General features: G+C 55.2%; 5 protein-coding genes across 5 annotated transcripts; 3 read left to right on the top strand and 2 right to left on the bottom strand.

The window, feature by feature from the left end:
• Positions 1-2,188: 2,188 nt before the first annotated feature.
• Positions 2,189-3,560, bottom strand: B0T26DRAFT_736615 (putative RNA methyltransferase; the record flags this gene model as incomplete). The annotated part of the gene is made up of 4 exons (XM_060443346.1): positions 2,189-2,699; positions 2,754-3,107; positions 3,170-3,297; positions 3,534-3,560. The coding sequence occupies 4 exons, from the start codon at positions 3,558-3,560 to the stop codon at positions 2,189-2,191; spliced, it is 1,020 nt and encodes a 339-aa protein (XP_060302623.1).
• A 277-nt stretch (positions 3,561-3,837) lies between these two features.
• B0T26DRAFT_685572 (thioredoxin-like protein) lies at positions 3,838-5,205 on the top strand. The gene is made up of 3 exons (XM_060440873.1): positions 3,838-4,046; positions 4,136-4,578; positions 4,649-5,205. Exons 1-3 carry the CDS (start codon positions 3,968-3,970, stop codon positions 4,787-4,789), a joined length of 663 nt encoding a protein of 220 aa, XP_060302622.1. The 5' UTR covers positions 3,838-3,967; the 3' UTR covers positions 4,790-5,205.
• Position 5,206: 1 nt separating this feature from the next.
• Positions 5,207-8,380, top strand: B0T26DRAFT_843331 (Rsm22-domain-containing protein). The gene has a single exon (XM_060447572.1). It carries the CDS (start codon positions 5,261-5,263, stop codon positions 7,880-7,882), a length of 2,622 nt encoding a protein of 873 aa, XP_060302621.1. The 5' UTR covers positions 5,207-5,260; the 3' UTR covers positions 7,883-8,380.
• A 63-nt stretch (positions 8,381-8,443) lies between these two features.
• Positions 8,444-10,932, bottom strand: B0T26DRAFT_736613 (carbamoyl-phosphate synthase L chain, ATP binding domain-containing protein; the record flags this gene model as incomplete). Its single annotated transcript, XM_060443345.1, has 3 exons — positions 8,444-8,515; positions 8,624-8,702; positions 8,819-10,932. 3 exons carry the CDS (start codon positions 10,930-10,932, stop codon positions 8,444-8,446), a joined length of 2,265 nt encoding a protein of 754 aa, XP_060302620.1.
• An 895-nt stretch (positions 10,933-11,827) lies between these two features.
• On the top strand, positions 11,828-12,710 carry B0T26DRAFT_633682 (uncharacterized protein; the record flags this gene model as incomplete). Its single annotated transcript, XM_060436559.1, has 2 exons — positions 11,828-12,116; positions 12,271-12,710. The coding sequence occupies 2 exons, from the start codon at positions 11,828-11,830 to the stop codon at positions 12,708-12,710; spliced, it is 729 nt and encodes a 242-aa protein (XP_060302619.1).
• Positions 12,711-13,250: the final 540 nt, after the last annotated feature.

Here is a 13,250-nt window from a genome sequence, read left to right as displayed (position 1 = left end):
GCAATGCGGCCCACCCCCCAAATAACACACTGCAGCGTCAATATCTGGGAACACACTAGAGAGGGAAATGCCGGGTTTTTGGTCATGTACAGCGAGCTCTGACATGCAATGCAAAGCAGTCACCACCCTGCCACTACACACACCACACCGCCATGTTTTGATGTAGTGGATGTTTGTCCCCCAATGCCCGTCGAGAACCGCTCGAAAATGGTAGTTGGGAGGGTACGGTACCATGGGGCTGGGACGACCTAGGATCGTATTGTACATACACACATACCTGCCTACTGAGTACATATATGATCTGGATAAACGGTACGTACGGATACTAGCAAGACAATGGCTACCACGGACACACACAAGACGGCCGACTAACCCAATCGAAATGCCGCGCTCGCAGTCGAGAACTGGTGCCGAACCGAAACTATGGTTCAGAGGGAGGAAGCCAAAAAATGCAAAGCCAGCACGCCCGGGCACCGTGACAAGGTGCATACATACTCCGCAGACTACCTACCTGGGTATGTACTGGGCGGCCGCCCCGGAGAGGGAGAGGAAGGTAAGGTAACTTGCCCACCTGCCTTGGGGGGTGAGGTGGTTTGTTCACAGCCCTCTCTGTATTGTTTCTCATTTGACACCGACTGACTGACTAAGCCTCTCTCACAAACCTTACAAAGGTTGGACATGCCGCAGGCAGTATAACACAAATGCCGGCTGTCAACAAGCCACCTGGAAAGTTCCTCTCGGCAGAATACCTACATACCTGTCTCCCCGAACTGGTCCGTCGTCTGTCTGTCTGTCTGTCTGTCTGTCGGCCGGTACAACTCCCAGAAATGGTCGTCTCTCGCGAATAGATTATCAACAAATAATTCCCGGAACCTTGTCAAAGGACCAAGACTAAGAACGCAAGTGTGGTGGAACTCCGCCCCGGCTTAGCTTGATGGCTGGACCCAAGGTATCGCCGTCGGCCTCGGCAGTTTACTACTAAGGCAGGGAAGATGGTTATCTACCTAGCCACAGTGGGAATACACTGACCATCCATAGAAGGCCGTCTTCTGGTTTTGCGCCGAGATCCCAAAGACCGTGACTGCTCGTGCTCGCAGCGATGCTCACCAACATAACTTGTCTCGTGCTTGCTTGCCAGCTAGGTAGTTTGCGTTGAAAATGCTACAATGTTTCTTGCCTGCCTTGGCATGCCCCGGATTGTTGTCAAGCCGACGCCACTACAACTACTTTACTACTGCATACAGGCCTTGGGTTTGCTACGTAATGTCATGGAGTTATGGCCGTTGGTTCAATTGGGCGCCAAGCCTGGGGTGTCGTCTCGGTCGAGGGCCGTTAAGGCAGCCAAGACCTCGGTGAAGAGGGTGAGATCAATAGCATCCTCAAAAGGTTTCGCTTCGAGCCTAACACCCCCTTTGGTTCTCGGGCTATCACCTTCACCTGCATTCATGTGTAATAGTAATCGTGGGGGGGTTTGGAAAGGGGGGGGGACCTATATTTGGCAGGTAAGCTGTCATGGGATGAGTGGGACACGTTGTTGACGCCATGGCACTATTCCCGTGTTTAGCTACTTTATTGTGTTGTCTAACCTTGGTTAGGCCGTTGACAGCAGACCGTTCCCCATGCGAGATAGGGATGATAGGTGCATATGCACGTGGTGTGATGCGAGTTTTTGCGGGGTGCTCCTCTCTTGTTTGTTTCTCATCAAACCAAAAGCAAACCGCGTGGGAGGGATGGGGGTGTGCCTAAAGATGGCAAGCCGTGGCTGGACGACGTGTAACATTGCATGCAGCCGTGGCGTTGGGAATGCGGAGAGGTCGAAGAGAATAGGTATGGACAGGGTAATTGCATGAGCGAAGGAAGAATTTCGTGCCGATCATTACTCTGAGACATTGGACCGAACTTTTGTGACAAGAGGATCAATAGACCAAGGGCTGTGAGAAATAGAAACCGGTTGTCGTCCAATCCCCGGCACTGTGGTTCAGCCACTGGAGACGAAGGCTTCACGCCAGCTGCCAGAGTCGGCCAAGTCTGCGGGGAAAACGGCGCATGGCGGAGGCAAGAGCAGGCGGTGAATAAGCCGATCACAGAATACCATGACAATAACACACGAAATATCGGCCAGAACTGATGCAACTTGCTAGCAACCAGGAAGGCAGCTTGGTGTTGCCGCTGTGCCCGTGTGGCAAGGTTAGCTCGTGTCCCACAGTCTCCTGAGACCCGTCAAGGCTATCAACATTGCCTCGTCGGTTCTAATGCCCCTGCTGCCCTGGTTCGGCAGAACATTCACCCAATGGTCAAACAGCTCTTTGGTCCGCGGTCCAACAATCCCCAGCTCGCCCAGCTCCCCATCGTTCATGGCGGCAAACTCAAGGCCCCGAGGCCCGCCAAACACGATGATCATATGATTAAAGTTAAACTCTTTGTGCTCGGGAAATGCCCTCGATAGAGGTAACCCGCGCTCAGACGTGCCGATGCTCAGGTCGTAACCATCCTCATATGGACTTTGGGTAAAAACATCCGACAGACTGGTGGCCTTCCGCACCGTGTAGCCCCAGAAATAACCCACTTCGGTCCGAGGTGCGGTCGGGTGTACGGGCTCGGGTGTTCCGTCGTCGACCATCTTCAGCGTCAGACGGGTCCTGGGCTCAATCGTCTCGGATATGGTGACGGGATTGCTCATGCCGATATCGACAATTGTTCTGCAATGGTCAGCTACGTCTCTCCTGGCGTCAAGTTTGTCGAGGATAACCCACCCCTTTCCGTCTTGGGGGCGTTTTCCCAGAGTCATGCCCTCTCGGTACGGCAGCCATTCGTCCTTGTGGGGGTGATGCGGCATGTCGAGACTTGGCAAAAGGCCTTGCGATCTCAGATTCGGGTGAAGGGGAAAGAGCGTCTTGCGCATGAAGGGCGGCGTCTCAAGGTAGGCCAAAATGTGCTCTAGGAAGTGCGCCGGGTCGACGTCGCCAGTATAGGCCTCGTGATCAACTCTCGCCGGACGCTGGTCAACCAGGGTATCGTCATAGACGACAACCTCGTCGACCGAGAAAACGGCCAAGGCTCGCGCGATGCGGCCCGCATATGTCGTCCGCTGCTCTCGAGTCACGCAACTACGAGACCCAGTTAGCGAAAGACGCACAGGCTGCTTGATCTATAGGAGGGGCGGATATACTCTGTGATAACGCTCGTCGGTACAGCAACCGAAACAGTCCATTCTCTCGCAATCGTCGGCCTGAACCGCGTCCCAGATTTGAACCCGTCGTCGGCGGCTTTGCCATCGTCGGCGTCAAGCCGCCGTTTCTGTCCTGAGAATCAGCCGCTGCCACTTCTTTCAAAGCAATGTCTCAAATCTATTCGAGGGCTTCGGTGCAGGGAGAAGAAAGTCCGCTGCCGAGGCCGAGGCCGTGCTAGATGTCGCCCCTTTCTTTGCATGGTACTCGACAAGATAGTTGCGATTCGGAGACCTAATGCGACAGCTTTCGGCATTTGGCAAGGAGGGATATGTGGGACTAGACGCTCTAGGTTCCTCGACTTACCTTCGTCTGATGCTCGTATGGAGGCATTATTGCGCTCCTAAGGCGTGTGTTGGTGTTATAAAGACGGCAATGGGGCTTTCTGGATCAGTCCACAGCACAAGCCAAGGACCCTCAAGGGACTGCTGCAAAAGTTTCCCATTTGCGCAACTGCAAGATTCGGCAGAAATGCTTCCAAAAACTTCACCGCTTTCTATTGCGGGGCTCTCCCGGCTCATGCCAAGGAAGTAAATTCGGGGCACCCATACATAACCCCAACCCTGGTCCGCCAATGAATAATGGGACAGCTTTATCGTTATCAGCTGGCGCAACTCGCGCTTTCATCCCGTTGATATTGCCCTCTTCTACACGTAGGACAGATCGCCAGATCGCCAGATTGCGACATCCTCACTACATCGACATTCGATCTCCAGCAACGTCCCCGCCAAATTTCCAAAATGAGCCCAACAGTCCACATCGAATCGTCGTTGCAATGGAACTCCATCATAGGCTCGTCAGCTGTTGTCATCGCTGACTGTAAGTCATTCTTGGGGACTGACGGGGAATCCATCGCGCGCTGGGTTAGTCAAACTCTATGGTTGCGCCTCAACTAACACCATGCTCAGTTTATGCAGACTGGTGCGGGCCCTGCAAGATGATTGCGCCAACTTTTGAGTCGCTCTCGACCAAGTACTCGAAGCCCAAGAAAATCACGTTTGTCAAGGTCGACTGCGATAGGCAGGGCGAAATATCACAGCGGTACAGCGTTCGCGCCATGCCAACCTTCCTCATCTTCCACAACGGCTCCGTCATTCAAACGATCCAGGGAGCCAGCCCGCCAGCCCTTGGTGCCGCTGTCGACAAGGCCGTCAAGCTGGCCGGTGCCAGTCCCGCTCCCGGTGCTGTGTTCGGGAACAAGGGGCAGAGGCTCGGAGGCGCCGGCATCACCAGCCAGACAACCGGCGCCACCGCTAGGACCTCACTATCTCGGCCAATCATGTGGGACTTGAATAAGTTCCTTGGCGCAATAACAGCATTCATTGGCTTGTATTTCGTCTCGCTATTCTCTGTAGGTTAAGCCGCGAACTTTCCACGTTTTGGGAGCCTTTCTGTGCAGAAAATTAATGTGTTCCTGATAGCTTGACCCCTACATGTCGGCCAAAAGTTCACCGTTCAACAAGAATCGGCCGCCGCTGGTGGTCCAGGGAGGCACGGCCGGCCAGAAACTAGCGGCGCGCGCAGCAACATTCAAGACGTTGGCTGATTTAGGCAGCGAGTAAACGAGAGGGTATAGGCAGTGCGCACTTGATTTTGATGGAAGCGGGAGTTTGGGCATCTTTTTCTCGAGGACGGCGGTATTGATTTACGCGTGGCTGAGGTACCTAAGTTACAGATGGTTCCTTTATATCTTGTGGTGTTCATTATTAGAAACAAAAAATCTCGATACAGTACATCTCTCAAGGAGAGGCGAACCGGCACTTAAGGTAGAGTGAAGTATCTCTACATGTTTAGCAAGTTATTTAGGTATCTAGTGATTACTGAGAATGGGGGAAGGGTGGGTTAATTGCCACTTACGGAGAACCTGGTAGGGGGTGCACGATGGGCTGGCTTGTCACGTGGTCCCAGCTGTTACGCGATAATTCAGCGATTCCCCCGAGCGCGAGCTTGGACATTGAAATAGAAATTCCTTTTTTGATCCGCGTTCGACCATACTTGGCCGCGCAGCACTCGATAACCCGCCACCGCCGGCAATGATTGCGCCGAGGAGGATTCCAAATCGTTGCTTGGGATGCAGGACGCAGCTCCTGAGTTTTTACGATGCTCTTCTAGCGCCACAAAGCAGAGCTAGCTCGCGACACTTCTCGAGCCTCCGAGCGCCGTTAACTCAGACTTTCCTTTCCCTAGCCCAGCCACCCCGATCAGGTTCAAGCTCGTCCGCAAGGCAGTTTTCGACAAGCCGGCGGGCACGTCGGGACACAGCACACGAGCATGATTCCAATAGCGCCGACACAGCACAGGAGCCGCGAAGAAGGGAGTCGGAACTCGCAGCCGAAGACACCGAGACCATTGTGCGCCAAGCCAAGCAAACGTTCGGGGATACTCTGCCTCCAGGCTACTTGACGCCCGAGGAGCTCAAGCTTTACGAGCGGCTTTACGGCCCTGCACTTCGGGATACAAGGCCCGAGGATGTTGGGCTTCCCTACTATGGCGACGAGAGCGAGATGGCCGAGAACGAGTCGACGCGGACTCTCTTAAGAGAAACTGAAGATGGCCAGCTAGAGGAGGTAGAGTACACAATCAAAGTGTCCGAGATCCCTAAAGACGAAGATGGCACTGCATCAGAGGTTGCCGACGATATTGGAACCCTTGAGGAACTGCCGCCACTCTCGAATGAGCAGGTTGAATACCTAAACGTCACAGCCAATAACCAGCGCGAATACGATGCACTCGTGAGGCTGCAGCGTGATTTCGAACTCGCCACACTCAAGGCTGCTGCCGAGGCTGCCTTGGAACCAAACGGGGACGACATTATGGAGGAGAACGAGCCACGCGAGGAGGACGAGATTGAAGAGGACGAGGGTGAGCCCAATGCTGTGTTCGACGAGTGGGATTCCATGGATACGGAGCAGCGAGTACGCCTGCATCCGCATACCGTCATGGGTCACTTCAAGACCCTCCCCAGCACTTTGCTCCTGCCAAAAGAGACCCTCATTCAGCCCATCTCGGATCTCCTGAAAAGGACAAGCCCAACCCATTTGCGAGAAGCTGCCGAAAGGGTGTTCGGCGGACCTGGCTTACCCTACTCTCCATCCACGCCCGGGGGAAAGAGACTGCCACTACAGAAGCCCTTGATGATGCGCCCAAGCCAACACAAACTCTCCGAGATTGAAGCCGATGTCTTTCTTGCTACAGTTGTCCCAGGCTTGTACACGACTGCAATGAGCATCCTGGTTGAGGTGCGGAAACGTTTAGGTCCGGCCTGGATTCAGGGGCTCCTGACCAAAGCCGGAGGTCAGGGTCCCCGTGTGCTTGATGTCGGAGCGGGCGGCGCAGGGCTGGCAGCCTGGCAAGACGTGGTGAACGCCGAGTGGGATATTCTCCGACAGGAACGCAAAGTCTTCACTCAGGAACCCCCCGGAAAGAAAACAGTGGTCGTGGGCTCCGAGACCATCCGCCACCGCATTTCCAGATTCATGCAGAACACAACATTTCTCCCGCGACTCCCAGACTATGTTCATTCGGGTAAGGGAAAGGAGCCCCATCTCGATGCGGGCGAAAGCCCTGCGCCTCGCAAGACGTTTGATATTATCATTGCTTCCCACCTCATGATGCCGCTTGACAAACCTTATAAGCGCAAGGTGCTCCTCGAAAATCTCTGGGAGATGCTCTCGCCCGACGGCGGGGTGCTCATCGTCCTGGAGAAGGGACACCCGAGAGGTTTCGAGGCAGTAGCTGAAGTTCGGCGCCGTCTCCTCGACGATTTCATTATCCCGCCAACGGTCCAGCCGCCACCGGAAGAGATACGAGCCGAGGCTGAACGTATACGTGAGCCTGGCATGATTGTTGCCCCGTGTACAAATCATACCACTTGCCCCTTGTATCACTCCCCCGGGCTCAGCTCTGGCCGCAAGGACTACTGCCATTTTGTCCAGCGCTACACCCGCCCGAGCTTCCTACAAAAGCTTCACGGAGCTTCGCACCATAACTATGAGGATATAAGATTCAGCTACATTGCAGTGCGCCGAGGTGCTCAGCCCGACGGCATTGTCTCTTCGGAGAGCCGTGCGACGCTTGAACTTGAAATTGCCCCATATCTCCAAGGCAAGGACGCCGCGGACCGCGCGTTTGCTGGCTTCGAGAATCTCGAGGGTGGGATTCCTCACCCACTTTCGCTACCCCGCAACATGTTCCCTCCTCTGAAACGGCGCGGCCACGTATTACTCGATATGTGCACCCCCGCTGGGACCTACGAGCGTTGGATTGTAGCTAGGTCCCTCTCGAAGCAGGCGTACCACGACGCTCGCAAGGCTAGATGGGGAGACCTCTGGGCCCTTGGGGCCAAGACGCGCATCCCTCGCAACGTCCGCCTGGGCAGGCCCGAACTAGCTGACGGAGGTGTCCGTTCTCGGGCTGCCGAGTCTAGTCGCAAACGGCCTAAGGTGGTGGAGCTCAATGTCGACCCGAAGCGCGGAATAACGTCGGTCACGGAAAAGGAGGCGAAATCAAAATATCATGCTGCCGAGCGGCGGACAAAGGGCGGCCGGAAGGTGAAGATTGACGATCTCATGAAGCAGATGGGCATCGACGATGTGGAGGATCCGGATGACGAGGAGGATGCCAACTTCATGCGTGGTCGGGTCATAGATAACTAACCAAGCCCCAATGGCTGCCATGTGCCTGCTTTATAGCACAAGAGCTGTTTACGGCTCTGTTTAGTTATCTTGTATGTACGAATAAGTTGCCGAGACGACAGATATATATCTTTCGCCGCGACAATTTGTGTAAACACCTAGCTAGATGTACCTAGTTTGTAAAAATAGACGCTGTACATAAGACATGATCACGGTGGAAAACTTACACGTTGCCCTCTCGAGCTGAACAAGATAGATGAACGCACCTTGAACAGAAACCGCTAACGGTCTTGAGATTATAGACACGATACGCCCTCTCTCTGTAAAGCCATAGATGAAGAAAAAAACACCTGCCCAATGCGTATAAATTCTCCAAAACGCCGCTGCTAAGCCAAAGTCGTCACACATGATGCTACCGGCTATTCAAGGCCAGGGTACTATAATTTGGCGCCGCTGCCCAGCGTCTGTCGTCACCGAGCAGATACTATCTCTGCCAGGGTCGCCGCCCCCCCCCCTCCCAAAGACAAGCCCAGATCCTCAGTCGTTGAGCTCGTACTCTGTATCATACCATATCTCCTCCTACTACTTGGTTGGGCTGGCGGCACCTTCGGCATCCTCGAAGATGACCAGCACCGTGCCAGCCTTGCATATGTCCTAGAACCCAGTTGTCAGCTCCAAGTGTGGGATGGTTTGCCCCCCTGGAGGAAAATATGGCAAATGGGTATATTTGAAGGTCAAGTGAGAGACAGGACTGGTACATACGCCTTCCTTGTGTGCCAGCTTCTTGATGGTGCCGTTCTGCGGTGATCTAATCACAGTCTCCATCTTCATAGACTCGATACTACCAAAATAGACAAAAGATTAGCAAAGTCCAGGTCAAGTCTTGCCCTGACGCCCCGCGGATCCAACAGAGACAGGAAATAGAAGGATAGGCATAGACGGGAGGCAGAAACTCACACAACCAATGGCGCCCCTTTTGGGACCTCCTGGCCCTCGGTCACCTCGTTTCTCAGTATCTTGCACGGCATAGGGGCTACCACGCTCGCAGCAGTCTCCTTCAAGCCGAGAGCCTTCTCGAACCAGTCCGGCGAGACGAGCTGGAGTTCGTTCTTATTGCCGAGCTGAAATAGCGTAAGCTTCTCCTCCTCCGTTGCCGGATCGCGGTCGCGGACCAGGGTTGTCTCGATCCTTGTGAGGGGAAAGAAGGTCGTTAATGCCGTCTTAGTGGCCGAAGAAGAGGACGAGTCGAGCTCAGATACAATGTTCTCGAAGACCTGCGGCGTCTCGTCGCCACTGCGTAGCACGGCTACATTAAACAGCGCGTTCGCTACTTGCGTTACGGAGACCTGCACGGCCTCGCCTTCCTCGACACTGGTGTCGTCGCGGACCCGGAAGGTGAACTTTCGCTCGCTCTGGGTGCGGGACTCGCCAAAGCCGAGCATCTCGCCGTGAGGCCCGTTAAGCCCCGATGTCGAGTAGCTAATTTGTGAGCCCAACAGGCCCAGAGCGGCCTGCACAAATACCTCATTGGATGTGTGACGCGGCCCGAAAAGTTCGTCTCTCCACTTGTCGATGAAACCCGTCTCGACATCGCCTTCGATAAAAGCTTGGCTGCGGCAGAGGCGCTTCAAGAATTCAACATTTGTGCTGAGCCCCACGACCTCGTATTCCTGCAAGGCAAGCTCCATCTTACGGATGGCCGTCTCCCGATCTTTGCCCCTGACGATCAACTTCGCAATCATGCCGTCATATGCCTCGGAAACTCTGTCTCCCTCGATGAAGCCAGCGTCGATTCGCACATCCTCACTCGTCTTTGGCGTCGAGAGATGCACTAGCCTGCCCGAGTCTGGAAAAAAGCCCTTTTCAGGATTCTCGGCGTATATCCTTGCCTCGATAGCGGCGCCCCTCTCGGCAATCCTCGCCTCGATCTCGTCCTGGGTCAGCGGTAGCCTCTCGCCAGCGGCTACCCGAAACTGCCACTCGACTAGATCTGTACCTGTAACCATTTCGCTGACGGGGTGCTCGACCTGTAGCCGCGTGTTCATTTCCATGAAGAAGAATTCGTCTGTGTCCCGGTCTAGAATGAACTCGACCGTGCCGGCGCCAACGTAACCGACGGCGAGCGCTGCTGTCCTAGCCTTGTCCCACAGGTCCTGCCTCGTGGCGTCGTCCAGTGACGGGGCCGGGCTCTCCTCGAGGATCTTCTGGTGGCGCCGCTGCACGCTGCAGTCACGCTCACCGAGAGCGACGCAGTTGCCGTAGCGATCGGCAAACACCTGCACTTCGACGTGGCGCGGACGCACGATATATCGCTCAACAAGCATGACCTCGCCGCCGTCGCCGAAGCTCGCGCGCGCCTCGGCCCGGGCGCTCCGGAGCTGGGTGTCGAACTCGCCCTCCGACTTTACAATACGCATGCCCTTGCCGCCGCCGCCCTTGACGCTCTTGAGCAGAACGGGGTAGCCGACTTGGCGTGCACGGGCTTGAAGCTGCTCGGGAGACTGCTCGGCGCCGTGGTATCCCGGCACGCACGGCACGCCGGCGGCTGTCATAATCTCCTTGCTGCGGGCTTTGTCGCCCATGTCAGCCATGGCGCGAGCGGGAGGGCCGACAAAGACTATGCCGGCGTCCTCGCAGGCGCGGGCAAAAGCCGGGTTCTCGCTCAGAAAGCCATAGCCCGGGTGCAGGGCCTGGATACCGTGCTGTTTGGCAAGGGCCACAATGCGCGGGCCGTCAAGGTAGGCGGCGGGAGGGCCGAGAGCGATCGAGTGCGGCGAGCACCTTGCGTGCTGCGAGGCCGCGTCAACGTCCGTGTACAGCGTTGTGGTGCAGATGCCCATGGCGGCGGCTGTTCGGGCTATGCGGAGGGCTATCTCGCCGCGGTTAGCAATAAGGAGCGACGTGATGGGCTGGACGGATGTAGTCGAGCTCGAGCAGGCAGAATGCGTTGATATGGGGGCTGTCGAGGTCGTTGGTGGCACCGGCAGCCGTGTGGCGGTCGACGATGTTCCCAAACCCAGGGCTAAGGGCGGCATAGGCACGCGCCTCGACGTGCGCTTTAAGGTGCGCATTGTGGAATTGGATTCAGTGATGATCGATATCGAGTGCCGCAGCTATTCAAGAGGTGACGCTGCCGATTCAATGGCTTTCTTAAGATGGTGTTTGTTCTCGATTTTCTTGAGGGAAACAGTGGAGGAATAAGGGAGGCCGGCGCCGTTCGCTCTCAGCACCCTAAAGCCGTTGACGGTTGGCATCTGGGAGGGAGGTGGTTGCTGGAGGCCGACTCTAGCCGCTCCCCTAGCATTACTGGGGAGTGGTTCCAACTAACCACCTTGAGGAAAGTAACGCTGTGCCGCGGACCCGTGACCCGCCTCTCGAAGGGGTCACTGGAAATTGTGAACGAAACACGTGCTAGGTAAGGTAAGATTTAATTCAGCCAATTCGGTTGTCTATGCACGCATCTTGGTTCAAGTCTCAAGAGTCAAGTCAAGACGATGGACTGGAGGCTTTACCAGACCTCCATCACTGCTGTTAAGCAAGTTAGGTACAAAGGAGTAACACCTTACTGGACACCACGTCATTGAGGCAGGGGTGGTCGGCTTCCCGCTCGGCCCCTCTCTTTAGTCATCATACTTTCCCGTCCCTGCACCAAGCAACGACGGGGCAGGCAGCAAGGGAGCTTTTCCCCACTCACCCGACCCGATCGCGAGCCTATGAAAGGAAAGGTTCTAGTCTCGTTGGCCATTATCAGTGCGGGCATAACGCTGTGCTTGAAATCGTCAGCTTCTTCTCCTTGACAAATCCGTCCCACGACTCATTGCTTCTCGCCCTAAGACTTTGCCTAACATCACGCGACCCGAACCCGAGCCTCGGAGCTCAAGGAGAAATAACAGAGCGTCTTTGAACTCACCTCGTGGTAGAGAGACACAGAAGAAAGACGTTGAAGCCCGCCGGGGATTCGCAGCCATGGAGCAGCAAATACCACTCAACCACGAGGCATCGGCCGGCGATACGAACATGCAGGTCACGCCCGAAATGCCCGCCGAGGTGGTCCAGTGTCTCTCCAACGCCAGGTTCCTGCACCTAGCTACGTGCTTCGAAAACATCCCCCATGTCTCGCTCATGAACTACACATATCTTCCGTCGTCGCCGTACTCGGGCTCGGATCCTGTCATCGTCATGACCACTAACCCGGCCAGCAAGAAGACGAACAACCTAGTAGCGAACCCAAACGTGTCGCTCCTGGTACACGATTGTACGACTACAGAATAAAATTGCCCCATGCCACATGCCCCATGCCCCATGCCCTGTCCGCGCCCTGCCTGTCCTCCTCCTCTCCTTCTTCCCCTTCCTTCCACTTCCCAAATGTAACAGCCCACAGGCTGATGAGAGGTATTAATCTCCCACAGGGGTCTCGCACCGCCCGTCAACAACGCAGCGGAGACTGTCGGGGGGATCATTTCCGGGGCCCGAAAACCCGAGCCCGCTCGCGACGCTGCTCTTCAACCTCAACGCGACTGAGATGTCGTCTATCAGTGCCACCATAACCGGATCAGCGCGGCTGGTGGACAGCGGCTCCGAAGAGGAGCGCTACTTCCGCGAGAAGCACCTCCAGAATAACACGTTTGACGCCTCCTCGTCTCTCAATTTGGTAGGGGACCAGGCACAAGAAGAGGGCGACGGCGGCAGGGGCCATTTTGTAGCCGGCGAGGAGGTTCGCGTCATCGTCGTGGCTATCCGGCACGTCCGTATTGCGGACTGGAAGGGCTCTGTCCGTGACTGGGTTATCTCTCCGCCAGCATCGGCACCGGGCGTGCCCGTAAGTCAGTTACTTAATGGTATTCACTAGGTAGCAAGGGAGACTGGACAGGGACTGGTTATTTCGGATTTTAGAAATAATTGAAGGTATTGACTTTGATGGAGTGGAGGACCCCTGGCACAACCAGAAGACAGTGGCAGCAACCCCTATCGCATTCAAGAGACAACCAGCAATCAATACTAGGTCAAAATACAGCAAATGCTACATATATACCGTGTGAGGTGATCTAGTTAGGTATGGAAACATTATGCTCGTTGATCTTATTAGTAGATACTCCGTACATAATCCGTATACTATGTAGGTAACTAGCTCGAGCCGAGGGATTTTGTGCCGCCAAATGAATCATACATGCAATGCCCCAATGTAGTACATACGGTCCAAAGACTCCCGTTAAGACTGGTGGTTCATTACCGGTAGAACTAGGTAGGTCTAAGGGGTATAAACAATACAAGATTTCAACGTCTTTTTGATAGTCTTATTTCTCGGCCTGGACCAACTGGTGGTGTTTCCCGTCTAATAATAAATCCAAGACCCAAGTGGACCGTTGTTATACCTGCCACACAGCCGGTG

This window comes from Lasiosphaeria miniovina, assembly GCF_030549165.1.
Source record: "Lasiosphaeria miniovina strain SMH2392-1A chromosome Unknown B0T26scaffold_1, whole genome shotgun sequence".
Classification (NCBI taxonomy): Eukaryota; Fungi; Ascomycota; class Sordariomycetes; order Sordariales; family Lasiosphaeriaceae; genus Lasiosphaeria; species Lasiosphaeria miniovina.
The sequence above is the reverse complement of the archived record's forward strand: the minus strand, read 5'-3'. Positions and strand labels throughout refer to the sequence as shown.